Source organism: Oncorhynchus nerka, linkage group LG11, assembly GCF_034236695.1.
Source record: "Oncorhynchus nerka isolate Pitt River linkage group LG11, Oner_Uvic_2.0, whole genome shotgun sequence".
NCBI classification, from domain to species: domain Eukaryota; kingdom Metazoa; phylum Chordata; class Actinopteri; order Salmoniformes; family Salmonidae; genus Oncorhynchus; species Oncorhynchus nerka.
In genome coordinates, this window is record NC_088406.1 from 11822698 (window position 1) to 11845814 (window position 23117).

Consider the following 23117-nt stretch of genomic DNA (forward strand, 5'->3'; position numbering starts at 1 on the left):
GCACCAATTTGTAAGTCGCTCTGGATAAGAGCGTCTGCTAAATGACTTAAATGTTAAATGTTAAATGATAAACGGATATGAGGAGGGGCCACAGAGCTGAACCAAGCCCGACCACCGTACACGCTGTCATAGGGGAGACCACCACCTCCACTATAGGCATGGCACGCACCATGGAGCCCTTCCACATACCAGTGGTGAGTCAGGGAGTGTCTGGCATGACACGTACCATGGAGTCCTTCCACATACCAGTGGTGAGTCAGGGAGTGTCTGGCATGGCACGTACCATCGACCCCTTCCACATACCAGTGGTGAGTCAGGGAGTGTCTGGCATGGCACGTACCATGGAGCCCTTCCCCATACCAGTGGTGAGTCAGGGAGTGTCTGGCATGGCAAGTACCATGGAGCCCTTCCACATACCAGTGGTGAGTCAGGGAGTGTCTGGCATGGCACGTACCATGGAGCCCTTCCACATACCAGTGGTGAGTCAGGGAGAGTCTGACATGGCACGTACCATGGAGACCTTCCACATACCAATGGTGGTGAGCTTTATGTCACTCCAGAACGTGTTTGCACTGCTCCAGTCGAATGGCGGTGAGCTTTACACCACTCGAGAACATGTTTCCACTGCTCCAGTCGAATGGCGGTGAGCTTTACACCACTCCAGAACGTGTTTCCACTGCTCCAGTCTAATGGTGGTGAGCTTTACTCCACTCCAGAACGTGTTTGCACTGCTCCAGTCCAATGGTGGTGAGCTTTACACCACTCCAGAACGTGTTTCCACTGCTCTAGTCTAATGGTGGTAAGCTTTACACCACTCCAGAACGTGTTTCCACTGCTCTAGTCTAATGGTGGTGAGCTTTACACCACTCCAGAACGTGTTTCCACTGCTCTAGTCTAATGGTGGTGAGCTTTACACCACCCCAGAACGTGTTTCCACTGCCCTAGTCTAATGGTGGTGAGCTTTACTCCACTCCAGAACGTGTTTGCACTGCTCCAGTCCAATGGTGGTGAGCTTTACACCACTCCAGTCACTCAGCATTGCACATGGTGAACTTAGGCTTGTGTGAAACTGCTCAGCCATAGAAACCCATTTCATGAAGCTTCCGACGAACAGGTATTGTGCTGACGTTGCTTCCAGAGGCAGTGTGGAACTAGGTAGTGAGTTTTGCAACTGAGGACAGATGATTTTTACACGCTACGCTCTTCAGCACTGGGCGGTACTGTTCTGTGAATTTGTGTGGCCTACCACATCTAGGAGCTGTTGTTGCTCCTAGATGTTTCCACTTCTAAATAATAGCATTTACAGTTGACTGGGGCAGCTCTAGCAGGGCAGAAATTTGACGAACTGATTTGTTGGAAAGGTGGTATCCTGTGACGGTGTCACGTTGAAAGTCACTGAGCTCTTCAGTAAGGCCATTCTACTGCCATTGTTTGTCTATGGAGATTGTATGTCTTTTATACACCTGTCAGCAACGGGTGTGGCTGAAATAGCAGAATCCAGTCATTTGAAGGGGTGTCCATATATATATTTTTTAAATGTTTTGTACATCACAGAAAACTGAAGTATAACAAAACTGTTTGACGTAGAAACACTGTTTCCCCCCCCCCAAAAAAACAAAAACATTATTAATTATGAAATTACGAAAAATATTTGTAACATTCCACCCATGCGGCCAAAGAGGGTGATCTGGCCATTGACTGCAGGAAAGGGCTACCCCTAATTTGCTCCATGGGCGCTGTACTACAATGGCTGGCCCTGTAAAACAACACATTTCACCACACCTATTTGGTGTATGTGACAATAAAACATCCTTTCCTTTCCTTAATGTGTAGCTCAATATTGCAATTGAAAAGATTTATGTAACAAACCCTACTGAAGTAAAACATGTAACATTTACAGTAAACCATGTCTACTGTCTGTCCCCTAAAGATAACTGTGTCAGTGTGCAGTGAGAGAGGCTGTACATAATGGAAAGCCTGAATGCTGTTATGACTGTGTCCCATGTGCAGAGGGAAAGATTAGCAACGCTACAGGTACCACAAGCCCAACAACCAACCTACACACAACTAAAATTGCTCTCTGTGTGTCCTAATCCAGTTTTTTTCAGGATTCAATTCCTGATTAATGTAATGTCTAGATTATGACATCATGTCTTCTACTTCTACTACAAATCATAGTAATCATGATATCCGATTGATCTGGCAAATAAAGTGTTTACCATGAATGCAGTCTCCGCGAACACAGCAATATTACCCTTAAATTTCAATTGCTTTACAATGAAGATCTTCCACGATACTTCTGCGATACAGATTTAATCCAGCCCTAAGAATTCTAGCTTTATTTGCCAAATAAAGTAAGATGGTTGACCGTAACAGGAATGATGACTTCATCTTATATCTTAATAGTTTCCCCATGTTAAAACGAGAGTCCAGTTCATGTAACAGTGTTGACCTTACAATGAGGAAGTTTTCTTTTTCCTTAAAAATTCACTATTCACATGAAATAAATAATAATTATCAACAAAATAACAGGGGCTTTAAAATGATGGTGAACACTTGGAGACATTTTGGGGTTAAGTTGGTTGAAATCTTCCGAGAAGCCACAGTGTGCGCAGAGGGACATGTGAAAATGCTGAATTTGTACACTTCAACTAGTCTGACACATTAAAAAAATATAATGTTCATTTAATACAACAGGCTTTTGAAATGCAATATTGGGTCACAATTTCGATTTAAAATATTAAAGGGATGCAAATCGGACTCATTTCGTGGAACGACCCTACTGCTCATTAGACTCAACCTATACTAAACTAGTAAGTCAACATCAGACATATTTCCGTTTTAAGTTGGTTAGGAATGCACCCCCATATCCCATAAAAACTTGTGAGCAAGGTGTGTGAACATCTGTTTTCTATAAGGTTTGGTGATTAGGGTGTACACTGAGAGATTACATCTGGAGGCTAAGGTTTAGGAAAACATGCAGGGTTGAGAGGGAAGCACAACTATACACACAAAGGACTTGAATTTGACACCTTCATCCACCTGTATACTGTGTGCTGACATTAGCAGTCCTAAAACACACACAATCTGTATTCGTTATCACTCACTAGGAAAATGTGTATAACAACATTGGTCAAACTTAAATATGCAGGAGTTTTAATATATAATGTATGGTATTTGTTATAAAACAGTTGTCTTGTGTATTTTGGCAGTAGCACAGCCAAAACACAGCCCTTATGACCTCATCCTTTTCTGATTTGCTTAGAGGAAAGCGTCACAGTCTCCAGCATGCATAAAACCCAGACATTTTAGGGGGTGGGGGTCAGGTCTTCCCTGATTCCTTTAGGAGGCCTCTTACAGAGTGTGTGTGAGAGAGTGTGATGCAGCTACTATGGGTGGTAGTGATGGGGGTGTTAGGAGCCTTTTGGGCAGAGGGAGAGGAGGATCTCTGTCGGATACTGGGAAGACCAGAGTACCCTATGCTGTCTAAGGAAGGAGATGTGACTATCGGAGGAGCCTTTACCATCCACACCGAAATCTCAGAGCCCCTGGTCTCCTTCACAGACACACCACCTCCTCTCATCTGCTCCAGGTAAGCTCTTTCACAGTCACCCAGTCTCTGTGATGGATTTATGTGTCATTGACTTGACCATTTCTTTTGACAAATAGAAAATAAAATTGGAATCATAAGATTCAAAGAAGAACTAAACCTGACAATGAAATCGGACCATGGTCATTTCTGCAGTTTCACATCTTCTACCAGACAAACCTAATGCAATGCTTTTTGTTCCCCTTTTGTTTCCGCAGCATGAACCTCATAGATTTTCATTTAGCTCAGACCATGATCTTCGCCATCGAAGAGATCAATAACAGCAGTTCTCTGCTCCCCAACATCTCTATTGGCTACAGGATATATGATAGTTGTGGCTCGACTCTGTCCTCCATGCGTGCAGTTATGGCTCTGATGAACGGTCAGGAGAGGACGGTGGGAAAGACCTGCTCTGGCCAATCAGCAGTCCACGCTATCATCGGTGCCTCTGATTCTTCCTCCACTATTGTGATGTCACGATCCACAGGAGCTTTTCAAATACCAGTGGTAATGAAGTCACACATACAGTAGAACAATTCTGTCTGATGAAAATGATTACTTATTGTCGTATTCCTCCTGTTCTATCTAGATCAGCCACTTAGCCACCTGTGCATGTCTGAGTAACAGAAAGGAGTTCCCCTCCTTCTTCAGAACCATCCCCAGTGACTTCTACCAGAGTAGAGCCCTGGCCCAACTGGTCAAATACTTTGGCTGGACCTGGGTGGGGGCTGTTAGAAGTGACAACGCCTACGGCAACAACGGCATGGCGACCTTCATGGAGGCTGCTGGTCTGGAGGGTGTGTGTATAGAGTACTCTGAGGCTATCTTATGGAACAACCCCAGGGAGCAGATAGCCAGGGTGGTTGAGGTGATTAGCAGGGCCAGCTCCAAGGTTGTGGTGGCCTTTCTGTCCCAGTTGGATATGGCTGTTCTGCTGGAGGAGGCACTGGCCCAGAACCTGACCGGGCTGCAGTGGGTAGGCAGTGAGTCCTGGACAGCTATTGATCGTCTGGCCACTAGGAGGAGCTCTCCTGTCCTCAGCGGTACTCTGGGATTCACCATCAGTAAGTCTAAGATCCCAGGCCTCAGAGAGTTCCTGCTCCGGGTCGGTCCAGCCCAGGATCCCAACAACACCCTGCTCAGAGAGTTCTGGGAGACCACGTTCAGCTGCAGGTTTTCCCCTCAGCAGGAGAAAGACAGTGGGCCTAGGCAGAGGCAGTGCTCTGGGTCTGAGAGACTGGAGGAAATCAGTAACCCCTTTACTGACACTTCCGAGCTGAGGTTCTCTAATAATGTGTATAAGGCAGTGTATGCTGTGGCCCACTCCATACATGACCTGCTGACCTGCAGGCACGGTGAAGGCCAAGGTGGGAATAGGAACTGTGCACACAGAGACAGCATCGAGCCAGGACAGGTGAGTGGCTACCTCTATTGGCCACCGATAGTTTTTTTTGTTATACTGATTTAACATTAATTTTGTTAAACTGATTTGATTATTTACTGACAGGTTTTAGGAAATTGCTAAATATTTACAATCACACAATGTTATTTCTAAAGTACTTGAAATCTACAGTCTTAGAAAAAAGGTGCTATCTAGAACATAAAGGGTTCTTCAGCTGTCCCCATAGGAGAACCCTTTAAGGGACCCTTTTTGGTTCCAAGTAGAACACTTTGGGTTCCAGGTACAACCATTTTGGGTTCTATATAAAACCTTTTCCATAGAGGGTTCTACATGGAACCCTTTGGGTTAAAGCTGGCACCAAAAATGATTCTACCTTGAACCAAAAAGCATTCTCCTATGGGGACAGTGATGTGTATGAATATTACACTATAATCCATGTTGATTATTTTAACTCTTGCAGGTGTTGAGATACCTGCGAGACGTAAACTTCATCATGAAGTCTGGGGAGAGAATGTATTTTGATGAGAACGGAGACCCCACAGCCATCTATGAGCTGGTGAACTGGCAGAGAGACCAGGCAGGAGAGACTGTGTTTGTCACTGTGGGGAATTACAATGCCTCTCTCCCTAAAGGAGACCAGTTTGCCATGAATGGGATACAGATTGTATGGGCTGACAATCCCTTAAAGGTACACAGTTACACAGAAAACACATGGTAGCAGGTACAGGTACTTAAACAAAATACAGATTATTACATTAAATATATTTTTGATTGATGGTAGAAATCTGTTGACACATACTGTGAGAATGAATTGAATGACTGTGTAACCAAAGGGTTTAATAATGTGAGTGAAGGAGTAAAGAGAGAGAGAGACAGGAAGAGGGAGTGAGCAGGTGTTGTATTGTGTTTCAGAGGCCTCGGTCTGTGTGTAGTGACAGCTGCCTCCCAGGGTACCGCCAAGCAGAGATCAAAGGAATGCCAGTCTGCTGTTTTCCTGTATCCCCTGTGCTGCTGGAGAGATCAGCAACCTAACAGGTGAGACAACTGATACCACCGCCGGCCCTATAATCGTAGAAAAAATGGTTCCAAAAGGGTTCTTCGGGTGTCCCCATAGGATAAATATTTTTGGTTCCAGGTAGAACCCTTTTTGGTTCCAGGTAGAACTATTTTGTGTTCCATGTAGAACCCTCTATGGAAAATGTTTTATATGGAACCCAAAATGGTCCTACCTGGAACCAAAAAGGGTTCTTGAAAGGGTTCTCCTATGGGGACCGCCAAAATAATCCCTTTAGGTTCTAGATAGCATGTTTTTGCTAAGAGTGTAGCCTTCTGGGAGCACTAAGCAACATTTATTTTTGCTCTGGAGGCCACTAGCGGCCTCTGATGTCGCTCTGACTGATACTAACCAAATCCACATAAAATGTAGAATGTGTTATCTTCTAGAATATAATATGCAACGTGACTATAGATCAGATTGACTATAGCATTTTCCTTGTAGACTCAGCTAAATGCACACAGTGTTCCCTGGAATACTGGTCCAACGGAGACAAGAGTCGTTGTGTCCCAAAAGTGGTGGAATTTCTCTCATTTGACGAAACCATGGGAATCCTCCTGGCTGCAATCTCATTGGTTGGAGCGTGTTTAACCATAGTGGTGTCATTGATCTTCTTTTGCTTCCGAGAGACTCCGATCGTCAAGGCCAGCAACTCTGAGCTGAGCTTCCTGCTGCTCTTCTCCTTGACTCTGTGTTTTCTGTGTTCTCTTACTTTCATTGGCCGGCCCTCTGAGTGGTCCTGTATGTTGCGCCACACAGCGTTTGGGATCACCTTTGCCCTGTGTATGTCCTGCGTCCTGGCAAAGACCATAGCGGTGGTGATAGCTTTCCAGGCCACAATGCCAGGCAATACAGTTCCCCAGTGCTCTATTCCTCTCCAGAGAATCAGTGTGTTCAGTTGTACCCTCCTACAAGTGGTTATATGTGTTCTCTGGTTAGCTCTAGCTCCTTCAGTCCCAGTCAAAAACACAGCCCACGCCACTGAAAAGGTCATTCTAGAGTGTGATGTGGGTTCAGCTATTGGTTTCTGGGCTGTGTTGGGGTATATAGGACTCCTGGCTCTCTTGTGCTTTGTGCTGGCTTTTCTAGCTCGAAAGCTGCCTGATAACTTCAGTGAGGCCAAATTCATCACCTTCAGCATGCTCATATTCTGTGCAGTCTGGATCACCTTTATACCAGCTTATGTCAGCTCTCCTGGGAAGTTCACAGTAGCTGTAGAGATATTTGCCATTTTGGCCTCCAGTTTTGGGTTGCTTTTCTGTATATTTGGTCCAAAGTGTTATATCATATTACTTAAACCAGAGAAAAATACAAAAAAACACATAATGGGGAAAAGTCATGTAAAATCACAGTAATGTAGTTTACAGAACGGAGAACTGGAGGAAAAAGGTTTCAATTTAATTCAGGGGGATGTTTTAGTATTTTTTTATCTAGTCCAGAAGAGGGTCGTGTAATTTGTAATTGTTGACATTTCAATATTTTTAATTGTTTTAGAATGAGTTGCTTATTAGGCTATATCTCCATGTGTACCCGATGCCGCCCTTCATCTCTGATACTCTGCACTGAGCGCAACATCAAGTGTGTCTATAGGCTGTAGGCTATATTCCTAGGCTATACGAAGTGCATGCTTGGAGAAGCACAGTTATTTATTTTTTATATAGAAGCACCGTGGCTAAGAAAATCTCCCTTGCAAGGCCAGAACCTAGTAAACCTAGAGAGGAACCAGGCTCTGAGGGGTGGCCAGTCCTCTTCTGGCTGTGCCGGATTGAGATTATAAGAGTACATGGCCATTAAGGCCAGATGGTTCTTCAAGATGTTCAAATGTTCATAGATGACCAGCAGGGTCAAATAATAATCAGTGGTTGTAGAAGGTGAAACAGGTCAGCACCTCAGGAGTAAATGTCAGATTGCTTTTCATAGCCGAGCTTTCAGCGGTTGAGACAGCAGGTGCATTAGAGAAGGATAGAGAGAGAGAGAGAGAGTCGAAAACAGCAGGTCCGTGACAAGGTGGAACACCCGGTGAACAGGTCTGGGTTCCTTAGCCGCAGGCAGAACAGTTGAAACTGGAGCAGCAGCACGACCAGGTGGACTCGGGACAGCCAGGAGTCATCAGGCCAGGTAGTGCTGCGGCATGGTCCAAGGGCTCAGGTCCTCCGGGAGGGGAGGGGAGAGAGAGAGAGATGGGAGAATTAGACCCCAGCATATAGACTATTGCAGCATAGATACTGGAGGCTGAGACAGGCCGGGTGAGGGGAACACTGTGGCCCTGTCCTACGATACCCCCGGACAGGCCAACCAGAAAAGATTTAACCCCACCAGCTTTGCCAAAGCACAGCCCCCGCACCACGAGAGGGATAATCTCCTATAGCATCACACCCATCATTAATGGGAACATATCAAGGATTACAGATGGAGTGCTGTCAGGACCCTGACATGTGAGACACCGCAGCTGGAAGACCTCCTGGTGATCAATCCGGCTGGGGAGTCACAGCTAAGGCTGGGGAGCCTGTGTGCAGACGTTATGGAACAAAATAACTGTCACATTTCTCAAACGAGGGAGACATCAACTTCGGAGACATTTTCTCCTTTCACCAAAACCCAGTCAGTGTGAACCCAACTTTGCAGGTCAACCCAGGAAGCATCCATTGTGAAGGGTAAGAAAGTGTTGAAAAACAGTTATTGCTTTTATGTCTATTTTTCACATATACAAACATGTATAATCACAGAGTAAGTCTAATAATATTTAAAAGAAAGTGTTGAAAACAATCTGTATCTGCCTGGGATTTCACTTCTTAAAACTGAAGTGACCGTACTAGATCTCCTCTTTGCAGGCTGGACCCAGGTGAGCTCCAGTACAACCAGAACATGATCTTTGTCATAGTGGAGATCAATAACAGCTCTGAGCTGCTGCCAGGGCTGTGTCTGGGCTACAGGATCCTTTTAACTCGTCCCTCACCCTCTGTGCGGGTCTCCCGTTTGATAAACGGATATGAGGAGGGGCCACAGAGCTGAACCAAGCCCGACCACCGTACACGCTGTCATAGGGGAGATCACCACCTCCACTATAGGCATGGCACGCACCATGGAGCCCTTCCACATACCAGTGGTGAGTCAGGGAGTGTCTGGCATGGCACGTACCATGGAGCCCTTCCACATACCAGTGGTGAGTCAGGGAGTGTCTGGCATGGCACGTACCATGGAGCCCTTCCACATACCAGTGGTGAGTCAGGGAGTGTCTGGCATGGCACCTACCATGGAGCCCTTCTACATACCAGTGGTGAGTCAGGGAGTGTCTGGCATGGCACGTACCATGGAGATGATACTAGGTGAAAATACTGTCTTGCCTATGTGCTACTTTTAACGGAATGGCAACATCAGAGCAGTGTGTTAAAATGAACTGTTTTGTGTTTTTTTGTCTTCCAGCTCAGTCATTCAGCCAGCTGTGCTTGTCTGAGTAACAGAAGGCAATACCCTTCATACTTCAGAACCGTTTCTAGTGACCTCTACATGAGCAGAGCCATGGCCCAGCTGGTCAAACACTTTGGCTGGACTTGGGTGGGGGCCATCAGAACCAACAGTGACTATGGTAACAAGGCCAAAAAAGAACACCTTTAGCCTGAAACTCTGTGGCTGTCACACCCTGATCTGTTTCACCTGTCTTTGTGATTGTCTCCACCCCCCTCCAGGTGTCGTCCATCTTTCCTATTATCCCCTGTGTATTTATACCTGTGTTCTCTGTCTGTCTTTTGCCAGTTCGTCTTGTTTGTTATTAACTCCTGCTTTTCTCAGTCTCTCTTTTTCTCGCCCTCCTGGTTTTGACCATTGGCTGTCCTGACTCTGATCCCGCCTGCCTGACCACTCTGCTTACCCTGACCTTGAGCCTGCCTGCTGTCCGGTACCGTTGCCCCACCTCTGGTTTACTGACCCCTGCCTGCCTTTACCAGCCTGTTGCCTGCCCCTGTTGGATTATTAAACGGTTGTTAATTCAGTGTGTCTGCATCTGAGAGTGGATTTACTAAATCAACAAATAACACCTGTAGCCTGTATATCTGTGGCTTTACTAAGCCAACAAATAACGTCTGTAGCCTGTGACACTGTGGCTTTACTAAACCAACAAATAATATCTTTAGCCTGTGACACTGTGGCTTTACTAAGCCAACAAATAACACCTGTAGCCTGTAACTCTGTGGCTTTACTGAGCCAACAAATAACACCTGTAGCCTGTGATGCGAGGAAGGTGGAGAAAGCAAGATTGTGTTTAAAAAGACCTCCTGGTGTTGCATTACCTCACCCATGTGAATTTCACCACTAAGCATGGTGAGAGGGTGTTATTGATGGCTATACCCTGGTCAGAATGTTGAGAGGGTGTTATTGATGGCTATACCCTGGTCAGCATGGTGAGAGGGTGTTATTGATGGCTATACCCTGGTCAGCATGGTGAGAGGATGTTATTGATGGCGATGCCCTGGTCAGCATGCTAAGAGGGTGTTATTGATGGCGATGCCCTGGTCAGCATGCTGAGAGGGTGTTATTGATGGCTATGCCCTGGTCAGCATGCTGAGAGGGTGTTATTGATGGCTATTCCCTGGTCAGCATGCTGAGAGGGTGTTATTGATGGCTATTCCCTGGTCAGCATGCTGAGAGGGTGTTATTGATGGCTATACCCTGGTCAGCATGCTGAGAGGGTGTTATTGATGGATATGCCCTGGTCAGCTTGCTGAGAGGGTGTTATTGATGGCTATGCCCTGGTCAGCAAACAGAGAGGGTGTTATTGATGGCTATGCCCTGGTCAGCATGCTGAGAGGGTGTTATTGATGGTTATGCCCTGGTCAGCAAACAGAGAGGGTGTTATTGATGTCTATACCCTGGTCAGCATGGTGAGAGGGTGTTATTGATGGCTATACCCTGGTCAGCATGGTGAGAGGGTGTTATTTGATGGCTAAGGCCTGGTCAGCATGGTGAGAGGGTGTTATTGATGGCTATGCCCTGGTCAGTGTGCTGAGAGGGTGTTATTGATGGCTATAACCTGGTCAGCATGGTGAGAGGGTGTTATTTGATGGCTATACCCTGGTCAGCATGCTGAGAGGGTGTTATTGATGGCTATGCCCTGGTCAGCTTGCTGAGAGGGTGTTATTGATGGCTATGCCCTGGTCAGCAAACAGATAGGGTGTTATTGATGTCTAAGGCCTGGTCAGCTTGCTGAGATGGTGTTATTGATGGTTATGCCCTGGTCAGCAAACAGAGAGGGTGTTATTGATGTCTATACCCTGGTCAGCATGGTGAGAGGGTGTTATTGATGTCTATACCCTGGTCAGCATGGTGAGAGGGTGTTATTGATGGCTATACCCTGGTCAGCATGGTGAGAGGGTGTTATTTGATGGCTAAGGCCTGGTCAGCATGGTGAGAGGGTGTTATTGATGGCTATGCCCTGGTCAGCATGGTGAGAGGGTGTTATTGATGGCTATGCCCTGGTCAGCGTGCTGAGAGGGTGTTATTGATGGCTATAACCTGGTCAGCATGGTGAGAGGGTGTTATTTGATGGCTATACCCTGGTCAGCATGCTGAGAGGGTGTTATTGATGGCTATGCCCTGGTCAGCTTGCTGAGAGGGTGTTATTGATGGCTATGCCCTGGTCAGCAAACAGACAGGGTGTTATTGATGTCTAAGGCCTGGTCAGCTTGCTGAGAGGGTGTTATTGATGGCTATAACCTGGTCAGCATGGCGAGAGGGTGTTATTTGATGGCTATACCCTGGTCAGCATGCTGAGAGGGTGTTATTGATGGCTATGCCCTGGTCAGCTTGCTGAGAGGGTGTTATTGATGGCTATGCCCTGGTCAGCAAACAGACAGGGTGTTATTGATGTCTAAGGCCTGGTCAGCTTGCTGAGAGGGTGTTATTGATGGTTATGCCCTGGTCAGCAAACAGAGAGGGTGTTATTGATGTCTATACCCTGGTCAGCATGGTGAGAGGGTGTTATTTGATGGCTATACCCTGGTCAGCATGCTGAGAGGGTGTTATTGATGGCTATGCCCTGGTCAGCTTGCTGAGAGGGTGTTATTGATGGCTATGCCCTGGTCAGCAAACAGAGAGGGTGTTATTGATGTCTAAGGCCTGGTCAGCTTGCTGAGAGGGTGTTATTGATGGTTATGCCCTGGTCAGCAAACAGAGAGGGTGTTATTGATGTCTATACACTGGTCAGCATGGTGAGAGGGTGTTATTGATGTCTATACCCTGGTCAGCATGGTGAGAGGGTGTTATTGATGGCTATACCCTGGTCAGCATGGTGAGAGGGTGTTATTTGATGGCTAAGGCCTGGTCAGCATGGTGAGAGGGTGTTATTGATGGCTATGCCCTGGTCAGCATGGTGAGAGGGTGTTATTGATGGCTATGCCCTGGTCAGCGTGCTGAGAGGGTGTTATTGATGGCTATAACCTGGTCAGCATGGTGAGAGGGTGTTATTTGATGGCTATACCCTGGTCAGCATGCTGAGAGGGTGTTATTGATGGCTATGCCCTGGTCAGCTTGCTGAGAGGGTGTTATTGATGGCTATGCCCTGGTCAGCAAACAGAGAGGGTGTTATTGATGTCTAAGGCCTGGTCAGCTTGCTGAGAGGGTGTTATTGATGGTTATGCCCTGGTCAGCAAACAGAGAGGGTGTTATTGATGTCTATACCCTGGTCAGCATGGTGAGAGGGTGTTATTGATGTCTATACCCTGGTCAGCATGGTGAGAGGGTGTTATTGATGGCTATACCCTGGTCAGCATGGTGAGAGGGTGTTATTTGATGGCTAAGGCCTGTTCAGCATGGTGAGAGGGTGTTATTGATGGCTATGCCCTGGTCAGCGTGCTGAGAGGGTGTTATTGATGGCTATAACCTGGTCAGCATGGTGAGAGGGTGTTATTTGATGGCTAAGGCCTGGTCAGCATGCTGAGAGGGTGTTATTGATGGCTATGCCCTGGTCAGCGTGGTGAGAGGGGGTTATTTGATGGCTAAGGCCTGGTCAGCATGCTGAGAGGGTGTTATTTGATGGGCAGGGAGACGCATTGGAGGTCTACGGCCTGGTCAACTGGCTGATGGATAACATAGGGTACATCTTGATTGAGACCATTGGCTACTATGATGCCTCAAAGCCAGAGAGCCAGCAGTTTGAGTGCTGTCTGGGCAGGCCATTGGCCTGAGGTAAGGACCTGTTAGGGAGATGGTCTGTGTAACTGTTCTGAATGGCTTTGTGTGTGACTGTGCTCCTTTAGGCCAAGTCTATTTACAGTGAACGTTTTGTATTAAAGAATAATGTATGGTTATGTGTGATTGTGACTAAATATGAGGGGTCCCTTGATTTAAAGTGCGTCTGTGTGTTCCATTTACCCAGGTCTATCTGCAGTGAGAGCTGTCTGCCAGGTACCAGCCGGGCCTTCGTTAGGAAGAAACCTGTCTGCTGCTTCAACAGCATCTCCTGTGCAGACGGGTCAGCAACACCACAAGTGAGACCTCAGGGCTCATAGCGTTTAATCTAGCCTTCATCATGTTCATGTGGGGAAGAATCTCAGCCAGCACTTTACTGGTCTATCTAAAGATGTACTCGCTGTACATAATCAAACTGTTTATGCTTTCAGATACAGCGAGATGTGCAACAAGTCAAACGAAGAGGGAGATAACTGCAATTTGAAAGGGATGGAGTACATAACCATCAGGGAACTCAAGGTTATACTTGGTAACCTTCTCTGTGTTTGGTGGGTGTCTGACAATGACAATAGCACTGATATTCTTCCACTACAGAAAGACTCACATCGTCAGGGCCAACAACTCTGAGCTGAGCTTCCTGCTGCTCTTCTCCTTGACTCTGTGTTTTCTGTGTTCTCTTACTTTCATTGGCCGGCCCTCTGAGTGGTCCTGTTCACTGCGCCACACAGCGTTTGGGATCACCTTCATCCTCTGCATCTCTTGTGTTCTGGGGAAAACAATAGTGATGTTGATGGCCTTCAGGGCTACAATTCCAGGCAGTAATGTCATGAAATGGTTTGGTCCTCCACAGCAGAGACTCAGTGTTCTGGCTTTCACTCTCATACAGGTCCTGATCTGTGTACTTTGGTTAACAGTCTCCACCTCCTTTCCTCTACAAGAACATGAATACCTACAAGGAAAAGATCATTCTAGAGTGTGATGTGGGTTCAGCTATTGCTTTCTGTGCTGTGTTGGGGTATATAGGACTGCTGGCTCTCTTGTGCTTTGTTCTGGATTTTCTGGCTAGAAAACTGCCTGACAAATTCAATGAGGCCAAATTCATCACCTTCAGCATGCTCATATTCTGTGCAGTCTGGATCACCTTTATCCCAGCTTATGTCAGCTCTCCTGGGAAGTTCACTGTAGCTGTGGAGATCTTTGCTATTCTGGCCTCCAGTTTTGGATTACTTTTCTGCATTTTTGCTCCTAAATGTTTCATTATATTGCTGAGGCCAGAGCAAAACACCAAGAAACATGTGATGGGGAAGACATCCAATGAAAAACGATATTAAAGAAAAAATTATGGGGAAAACATCCAATGATATACGATATTAAAGAAACACGTGATTGGGAAGACATCTAATGACGATATTATTTTGGGAAAGGCGTCAACCAAAGCCCTTTAGGATGAATACTGACCATTGGCCTATTCTAAGTCTTTCTATAATAAACACAGACACATCATATCTAAGTCAGTCATGGGTTAACCTCATCCACAGGCTCAATTGATACCCAAAATAGAGCCTGGAAACACTGTGCAATGAAGTGGGACTTGAAAGGGGAAGGGTTCAAATCAAAGGAGGAGAGAGAGAGCCTGCTACAGTTTGACTATGAAAATTGGAGAAAATCTCACAATGATCATATTGAGTTTGGGCATATAACGTTTACCTGTGAGAACTAGGTGCATGCTTTCAGATTTCCCCATCTCACTTCCTTGTTTAGCCTAATTCATTTGTAGAGGGAAGGTTCTAAGGGTTATGTTGGATGGTGATGGACTGAGATATCAGCCAATGTAAATCCGCTCCTGCCATGGGCTCCATTCCTGTCTCTTCATGACCATTGTTGAAAGACGGTTTGAAAGAGTAAGAGCTGGCTTGTCGACGAGATCTGTCACAGGTACATGGATGTTCAATATGTCCTGAACACACATCCAACAGCACATTATGCCAAGCAGACATATCTACATGGGTGTGGTCGCACATTATGAAAGTCAAGACAATAATGAAGCAGAAATAAAATGTATTATTTTGACTATGTTTCTCACTGCTCTACCCCAGTGGCCACTGACAGCCTGCTATGACCCCCTCAGTGACCCCCTCAGTGACTGCTGCTGTCCAGTCCAGATCAGTAGCCCACACACAAGCCCCTTACTGAGCCTCTGTCTCAAAAGGCCTGCTCTGGACAAGCATGGTCTATTATCTCATCAAAAACAACATTGACTTCTTAAACCTCTCCTCATAGGCCTGTGGGCCACAACCCAATGTGTGTCAATACACCAATGGGCATTTGGCATTCATACCACCATCAATATAAAGCAACGTCTCATTGAAATGTGTTATAATCAATATATGTCTGTACTGCATGTATGGTGTAATGTATTGGCTACCCTTCATGTAATATTACAGTGGTTGTCATAAACAATTCATATATTTCTGGATCTCCAGTCTTACTTGAATTATCACAATGCTAGAGGAATACACAAATAAAATAAAATAAACTAGAATGGTCATTTTCTATGAATTGTGTGACTTGCTTCAGCTGGCCAAATGTATATGTATGTAGTAGTAGAAGCAATAGTAATAGTAAATCAAATCAAATCTAATTTTATTAGTCACATGCGCTGAATTCAACTGGTCTGGACCTTACAGTGAAATGCTTACTTACGAGTCCCTAACCACCAATGCAGTTTAAAGAAATGCAGATAAGAATAAGAAAAATAAGTAAGAAGTAATAGTGGTAGTAGTAGCAGTAGTAGGAGTAGTAGTGGTGAGAGTGGTACTAGTAGTAGTAGTAGCACTAGTAGTAGTAGTAGTAATGGTAGTAGTGGAAGTACTGCTAGTAGTAGTAGTTGTAGTAGTAGTACTAGTGATAGTAGTACGGGTAGTAGTATCCGTAGTAGTGGTAGTAGTGGTAGTAGTATTAGTGGTAGTAGTAATAGTAGTAGTAGTGGTAGTAGTGGTAGTAGTATTAGTGGTAGTAGTACTAGTAGTAGTAGTAGTAGTAGTGGTAGTAGGTGTAGGCCTAGTGGTAGTAATAGTAGTGGTAGTAGTAGTAGGCCTAGTGGTAGTAGTAGTAGTAGTAGTAGTGGTGGGAGTGGTAGTAGTAGTAGTAGTAGAAGTACTAGTGATAGTAGTACGGGTAGTAGTATCCGTAGTAGTGGTAGTAGTGGTAGTAGTATTAGTGGTAGTAGTAATAGTAGTAGTAGTAGTAGTAGTAGTGGTAGTAGGTGTAGGCCTAGTGGTAGTAATAGTAGTGGTAGTAGTAGTAGGCCTAGTGGTAGTAGTAGTAGTAGTAGTGGTGGGAGTGGTAGTAGTAGTAGTAGTAGTAGTAGTATTAATAGTAGTAATTGTAGTAGTGGAAGTACTACTAGTAGTAGTAGTTGGAGTAGTAGTACTAGTGACAGTAGTACGGGTAGTAGTATTCGTAGTAGTGGTAGTAGTGGTAGTAGTATTAGTGGTAGTAGTAATAGTAGTAGTAGTAGTAGTAGTAGTAGTGGTAGTAGGTGTAGGCCTAGTGGTAGTAATAGTAGTGGTAGTAGTAGTAGGCCTAGTGGTAGTAGTAGTAGTGGTTGTAGTGGTAGTAGTCCTAGTGGTAGTACTAGTAGTGGAAGTAGAACTAGTGGTAGTTGTGGTAGTAGAAATGGTGGTGGTAGTAGTGGTAGTAGTAGGAGTGGTAGAAGTACTAGTGGTAGTAGTAGTAGTAGTAGTAGAACAAGTAGTAGTGGTAGTAGAACTAGTGGTAGTAGTGGGAGTAGTAGTGGTGGTAGTAGTAGTAGTTCTAGTGGTAGTAGTAGTAGTAGTGGTAGTAGTACTAGTGATAGTAGTACTAGTTGGTAGTAGTAATGGTATTAGTACTAGTAGTAGTAGAATGTAGTGGTAGTAGTAGTAGTAGTGGTAGTAGTGGTAGTAGTACTAGTGCTAATAGTGGTAGTAGTGGTAGTAGTAGTAGTAGTAGTAGTAGTAGTAGTAGTAGTAGTGGAAATAGTAGTAGTAGTAGTAGAATAAGTAGTAGTGGTAGTAGAACTAGTGGTAGTAGTAGTAGTACTAGTTGTAGTAGTAGTAGTAGTGGTAGTAGTACTAGTTATAGTAGTGGTAGTAGTACTAGTGGTAGTAGTAATGGTATTAGTACTAGTAGTGATGGATTATAGTGGTAGTAGTAGTAGTAGTAGTGGTAGTAGTGGTAGTAGTGGTAGTAGTACTAGTGCTAATAGTGGTAGTAGTGGTAGTAGTAGTAGTAGTAGTAGTAGTAGTAGACATCGTGGTAGAAGTATAGTGGTAGTAGTAGTAGTAGTATTGGTAGTAGAACTAATGCTAGTAGTGGTAGTAATAGTAGTAGTAGTGGTGGTAGTAGTAGTAGTAGTGGTAGTAGCGGTAGTAGTAGTTGTGGTAGTAGTAGTGGTAGTAGTAGTAGTAGTAGTAGTAGTAGTAGTGGTTAGTATTAGAAGTAGTAGTATGTGTAGTAGTAGTAGTAGTAGTGGTAGTAGTAGTATGCCTAGTAGTAGTAGTGGTTGTAGTAGTAGGCCTAGTGGTAGTAGTAGTAGTGGTAGTAGTGGTAGTAGTCCTAGTGGTAGTAGTAGTAGTATAAGTAGTAGTAGTAGTACAACGAATGGAAGTAGTGGTAGTAGTAATGGTGGTAGTAGTAGTAATACTAGTGGTAGTAGTTGTAGTAGTACTAGTAGTAGTGGTAGTAGTGGTAGTAGTAGTAGTAGTAGTAGTGGTAGTAGTGGTAGTAGTACTGGTGTTAATAGTGGTAGTAGTGATAGTAGAAGTAGTAGTAGTAGTAGTAGTAGTGGGAGTGGTAGTAGTAGTAGTAGTAGTAGTAGTAGTAGTAGTAGTAGTAATGGTAGTTGTGGTTGTACTACTAGTAATAGTAATAGTAGTACTAGTGATAGTAGTACGGGTAGTAGTAGTCGTAGTAGTGGTAGTAGTAATGGTGGTAGTAGTAGTAGTGGTAGTAGTACTAGTGATATTAGTAGTAATGGTAGTAGTGGTAGTAGTAGTAGTAGTAGTAGTAGTAGTAGTAGTGGTGGTAGTAATTGTAGTGGTGGTAGAAGTAGTAGTAGTAGTAGTAGTAGTAATAGTGGTAGTAGTGGTAGTAGTACTAGTGGTAGTAGTGGTAGTAGTACTACTGTGTAATTTAACTCACCGGGGGTTAGTTGCATGTGCGTACAGGGTAAAAATAGTCTCCAACAAGTTTTGAAAAGAAAAACAGAACATTCTGCCCATCGCACTCGAGAAGGCCTTGAGTCATAAATTATATTAAATTGGTAGGGGGGCGGATGTGGGAAGGCTGGAGAGACAGCCTTTGAACTGGAACGGATATGGCACGGATTGGGGCTGGAACTAAGGACGTCATTTTCAATTTATAACCTGTGTATAACCTGTATTGTGGCAGTACTCTCTTGAATAAAGGCTGTTACTTGACTTTTAAGACCGGGCTCTGTCCATTCCTATAAAATAAGGGTCTTACAAATTCTTATGAATTGAGACAGTGTTTCATTTTAATTGGGAATTAAAACAGAGGAATTAAATTCCTTTAACAAGAGTCCAGACCAGGGTCCCACGGTGTGCATTCCCCCCGAGTATGCCGATTTGGCAATCTCTTTCTGTAAAAATAAGGCGACTAAATTACCACCACATCGACCGGGAAGGGATTGTGCGATAGATCTCCAGGTAAACGCTGCGCTTCCCCAGAGTCACGTGTACCCATTGTCCCAAGAGGAGACATTGGCTATGAGACATATGTCACGGAGTCTCTGGGACAGGGGTACATTCGGTCCTCCATCTCACCCGTCTCCTCCATTTTCTTTTTTGTGAAGAAAAAGGACGGTTTGCGTCCGTGTATTGATTATAGAGGTCTAAATCCCATTACAGTGGGGCTCAGCTACCCACTACCCCTCATTGCTATGGCAGTGGAATCATTTCAGGGAGAGCAGTTCTTCACAAAATTGGATCTCAGGAGCGCGTATAGTCTGGTGCGTATTCGGAAGGGAGACGAGTGGAAAACCGCATTTAGTACCACATAGGGCCACTATGAGTACTGCGTCATGCCGTATGGGTTAAAGAATGCTCCAGACGTTTTCCAATCCTTTGTAGATGAGATTCTCAGGGACCTGCACGGGCAGGGAGTGGTTGTTTATATCGATGACATTCTGATCTACTCAGCCACTCATGCCGCGCATGTGTCTCTGGTACGCAAGGTGCTTGGTAGACTGCTGGAGCATGACCTATACGTCACGGCTGAGAAGTGTGTGTTCTCCAAACGAGCCGTCTGCTTTCTGGGTTATCGGAGATAGAGGGTGACCGCAGTAAGGCCGTGCGTAATTGGCCGACCATGGTAAAAGAGGTGCAGCGGATTTTGGGTTTCGCCAACTACTACCTGTGGTTTATCCGGGGTTTTGGCCAGATAGCGGCTCCACTTACCTCACTGCTGAAGGGGGGCCCGGTGCGGTTGCGGTGGTCAGCAGAGGCGGACGGAGCTTTCAACAGGTTGAAGGCGCTGTTCACGGATGCACCCGTGTTGGCGCATCCGGACCCCTCTCTAGCATTCATAGTGGAGGTGGACGCTTCCGAGGCTGGGGTGGGTGCCGTGCTATCACAGCGCTCGGTTACGCCACCAAAACTCCGCCCCTGCGCTTTCTTCTCAAGGAAGCTCAGCCCAGCGGAGCGTAACTATGATGTGGGGGACCGGGAGTTGTTAGCGGTGGTCAGGGCTCTGAAGGTGTGGAGACACTGGGTTGAGGGGGCTAAGCACACCTTTCTCATCTGGACCGACCACCAAAATCTGGAGTATATTTGGGCAGCTAGGAGACTGAACCCACGTCAGGCAAGGTGGGCCATATTTTTCACCCGATTCCAGTTCACGTTATCTTATAGACCGGGCTCCCAGAACGTGAAGGCGGATGCACTGTCCCGCCTTTACGACACGGAGGATAGGTCCACCGAACCTACTCCCATCCTTCCCGCCTCAAGGCTGATAGCACCAGTGGTATGGGAGGTGGTCTCTGACATCAAGCGGGCGTTACGGGCTGAACCCGCGCCTCCTCATTGTCCGGCGGGGCGGAAGTACGTGCCACTTGGTGTTCGGGGCCAACTGATTCGGTGGGCTCACGTCCTATCCTGCTCGGGTCACCCTGGGGTGAGGAGGACAGTGGGGACCCTTCGGGGGAGGTATTGGTGGCCTACCTTGGCTAGGGACGTTAAGGTTTATGTCTCCTCCTGTTCGGTATGCGCCCAGAGTAAGGCTCCTAGACACCTTCCTAGAGGAAGTTACAACCCCTCCCCGTTCCACAACGGCCATGGTCACATCTATCCGTAGATTTCCTGAACGTCTCAGGGGAACACCACGGTTCTGGTGATTGTGGATCGGTTCTCTAAGTCCTGCCGTCTCCTCCCATTGCCCGGTATCCCTACAGCCCTACAGACTGCGGAGGCATTATTCACCCACGTCTTCCGGCACTACGGGGTGCCGGAGGACATCGTTTCTGATCGGGGCCCCCAGTTCACGTCCCGAGTATGGAGGGCGTTCATGGAGCATCTGGGGGTCTCGGTCAGCCTGACCTCCGGTTATCACCCCGAGAGTAATGGGCAGGTGGAGAGAGTAAACCAGGAGGTGGGTAGGTTTCTGTGGTCGTATTGCCAGGACCGGCCAGGGGAGTGGGCAAGATACATCCCCTGGGCCGAAATGGCCCAGAACTCACTACGCCACTCCTCTACTAATGTGTCCCCCTTTCAGTGTGTGTTGGGGTACCAGCCGGTCCTGGCACCGTGGCATCCGAGCCAGACCGAGGCTCCTGCGGTGGAGGAATGGGTGCAGCGCTCCAAAGAGACCTGGAGGGCCATCCAGGAATCCCTTCAACAAGCTAGTGGACAGCAGAAAAGGAGTGCTGACCGCCACCGCAGTGAGGCCCCCGTGTTTGTACTGGGGGACAGGCTCTGGCTCTCCATCCGAAACCTGCCCCTCCGCTTGCCCTGCCGGAAGCTTGGGCCGCAGTGTGTAGGGCCCTTCAAAGTCCTGAGGAGAATAAACTAGGTGTGTCATCGATTACAACTCCCTTCCTATTATCGTATTAACCCCTCGTTTCATGTGTCTCTCCTCAGGCCCGTGGTAGCTGGTCCCCTACAGGACGGTGAGGTGCCGGAGGTCCCTCCTCCCCCTCTGGACATTGAGGGGTCTGCAGGGGCCTATGAGGGGCCTGCAGTACCTCGTGGACTGGAAGGGGTACGGTCCGGAGGAGAGGTGCTGGGTACCGGTGGGGGACATTTTGGATCCGTCAATGTTGAGGGATTTCCATCGCCTCCATCCGGATCGCCCTGCGCCTCGTCCTCCGGGTCGACCTCGAGGCCGGTGTCGGCGCGCTGCAGGAGCCGCGCGTCAGGGATGGGGGGTACTGTCACGACTCCGACCGAAGTGGCTCCCCTTCCCATTCGGGTGGCGCTCGGCGGTCGTCGTCGCCGGCCTACTAGCTGCCACTGATTCTTTCCTCCCCCTCCTTATGTGTTTATTGAGTACACCTGTTTTGAGTTGGGTATAATTAGTGAGGCTTTATTAGTCAGCCGGCCCGCCTGGTTCTTCATGCGGGATTAATTATTGTGGCCTTCTGTTTTGTAGTAGAGGAACATGTTTGTTCCTGGTCGTGCATTTTGGTTGTGAGCACCCTGTGTTGCGTTTTGTGCATTAAAGAGCACAGCATCGCACTCTATGTTTCCTGCGTCTGACTCCACACCCACGACACCCGGAGCGTTACAGGAAGCTTGCAAGCCGAAGAACACCATCCCAACCGTGAAGCATGGGGGACTGGTGCACTTCACAAAATGATGGCATCATGAGGACGGAAAATGATGTGGATATATTGAAACAACATCTCAAGACATCAGTCAGGAAGTTAAAGCTTGGTGTCACAAACTTTATAATGAGTGGACCAAAGCGCAGCGTGATCTTTGTTCCACATCTTTTTATTACTAGGTGAAACTTAGAGCAAGACGAAACGTGAAGCTACTATAGTGCTCGCAGGCAACTATACATAGTCAAGATCCCACAAAGCACAATGGGGCAATGGCTGCCTAAATATGATCACCAATCAGAGACAACGATTAACTGCTGCCTCTGGTTGTGAACCATACCAGGCCAACATAGATCATTAATCACCTAGATAACCCAACCTAGTCATTGTCACTCCCCAACCACCATAGAGAATAAGCAGCTCTCGATGGTCAGGGCGGAGCAATTGGTCGCAAATGGGAATGTGATGAAAGAAATAAAAGCTGAATAAATCATTCTCTCTACTATTATTCTGAGATTTCACATTCAGAAAAAAAGTGCTGATCCTAACTGACTTTTAAAAATGTTTTTGTGGAATGTATATCCTTCTGTATGCATTTGGGACAATCAGTTAAATTGTGACAAGGTAGGGGTGGAATACAGAAGATAGCCCTATTTGGTAAAAGACCAAGTCCAAACTATGACGAGAACAGCTCAAATAAGCAAAGAGAAACAACAGTCCATCATTACTTTAAGACATGAAGGTCAGTCAATATGGAACCTTTGCAAAAACCATCAAGCGCAATGATGAAACTGGCTCTCATGAGGCCTGCCACAGGAAAGGAAGACCCAGAGTTACCTCTGCTGCAGAGGATAAGCTCATTAGAGTTACCAGCCTCAGAAATTGCAGCCAAATAAATGCTTTACAGAGTTCAAGAAGCAGACACATCTCAACATCAACTGTTCAGACTAGACTGTGTGAATCAAGCCTTCACGGTCGAGTTGCTGCTAGTACTAATGGACACCAACAAGAAGAAGAGACTTGCTTAGGCCAAGAAGCATGAGCAATGGACAGTAGACCGGTGTCATTT

At 46.3% G+C, this 23117-nt stretch overlaps 1 protein-coding gene and 1 pseudogene across 1 annotated transcript; both read left to right on the forward strand.

Moving 5' to 3' along the window:
- The first annotated feature begins 3379 nt into the window (after window positions 1–3379).
- Window positions 3380–7634, forward strand: LOC115136585 (extracellular calcium-sensing receptor-like). The gene is given in 7 exon segments (XM_029672123.2): window positions 3380–3592; window positions 3808–4096; window positions 4179–5003; window positions 5452–5679; window positions 5904–5982; window positions 5985–6026; window positions 6490–7634. Coding segments are annotated over 7 exon segments (2586 nt in total). The 5' UTR covers window position 3380; the 3' UTR covers window positions 7401–7634.
- A 1481-nt stretch (window positions 7635–9115) lies between these two features.
- LOC115136587 (extracellular calcium-sensing receptor-like) lies at window positions 9116–15761 on the forward strand (annotated as a pseudogene).
- The last annotated feature ends 7356 nt before the right edge of the window (window positions 15762–23117 follow it).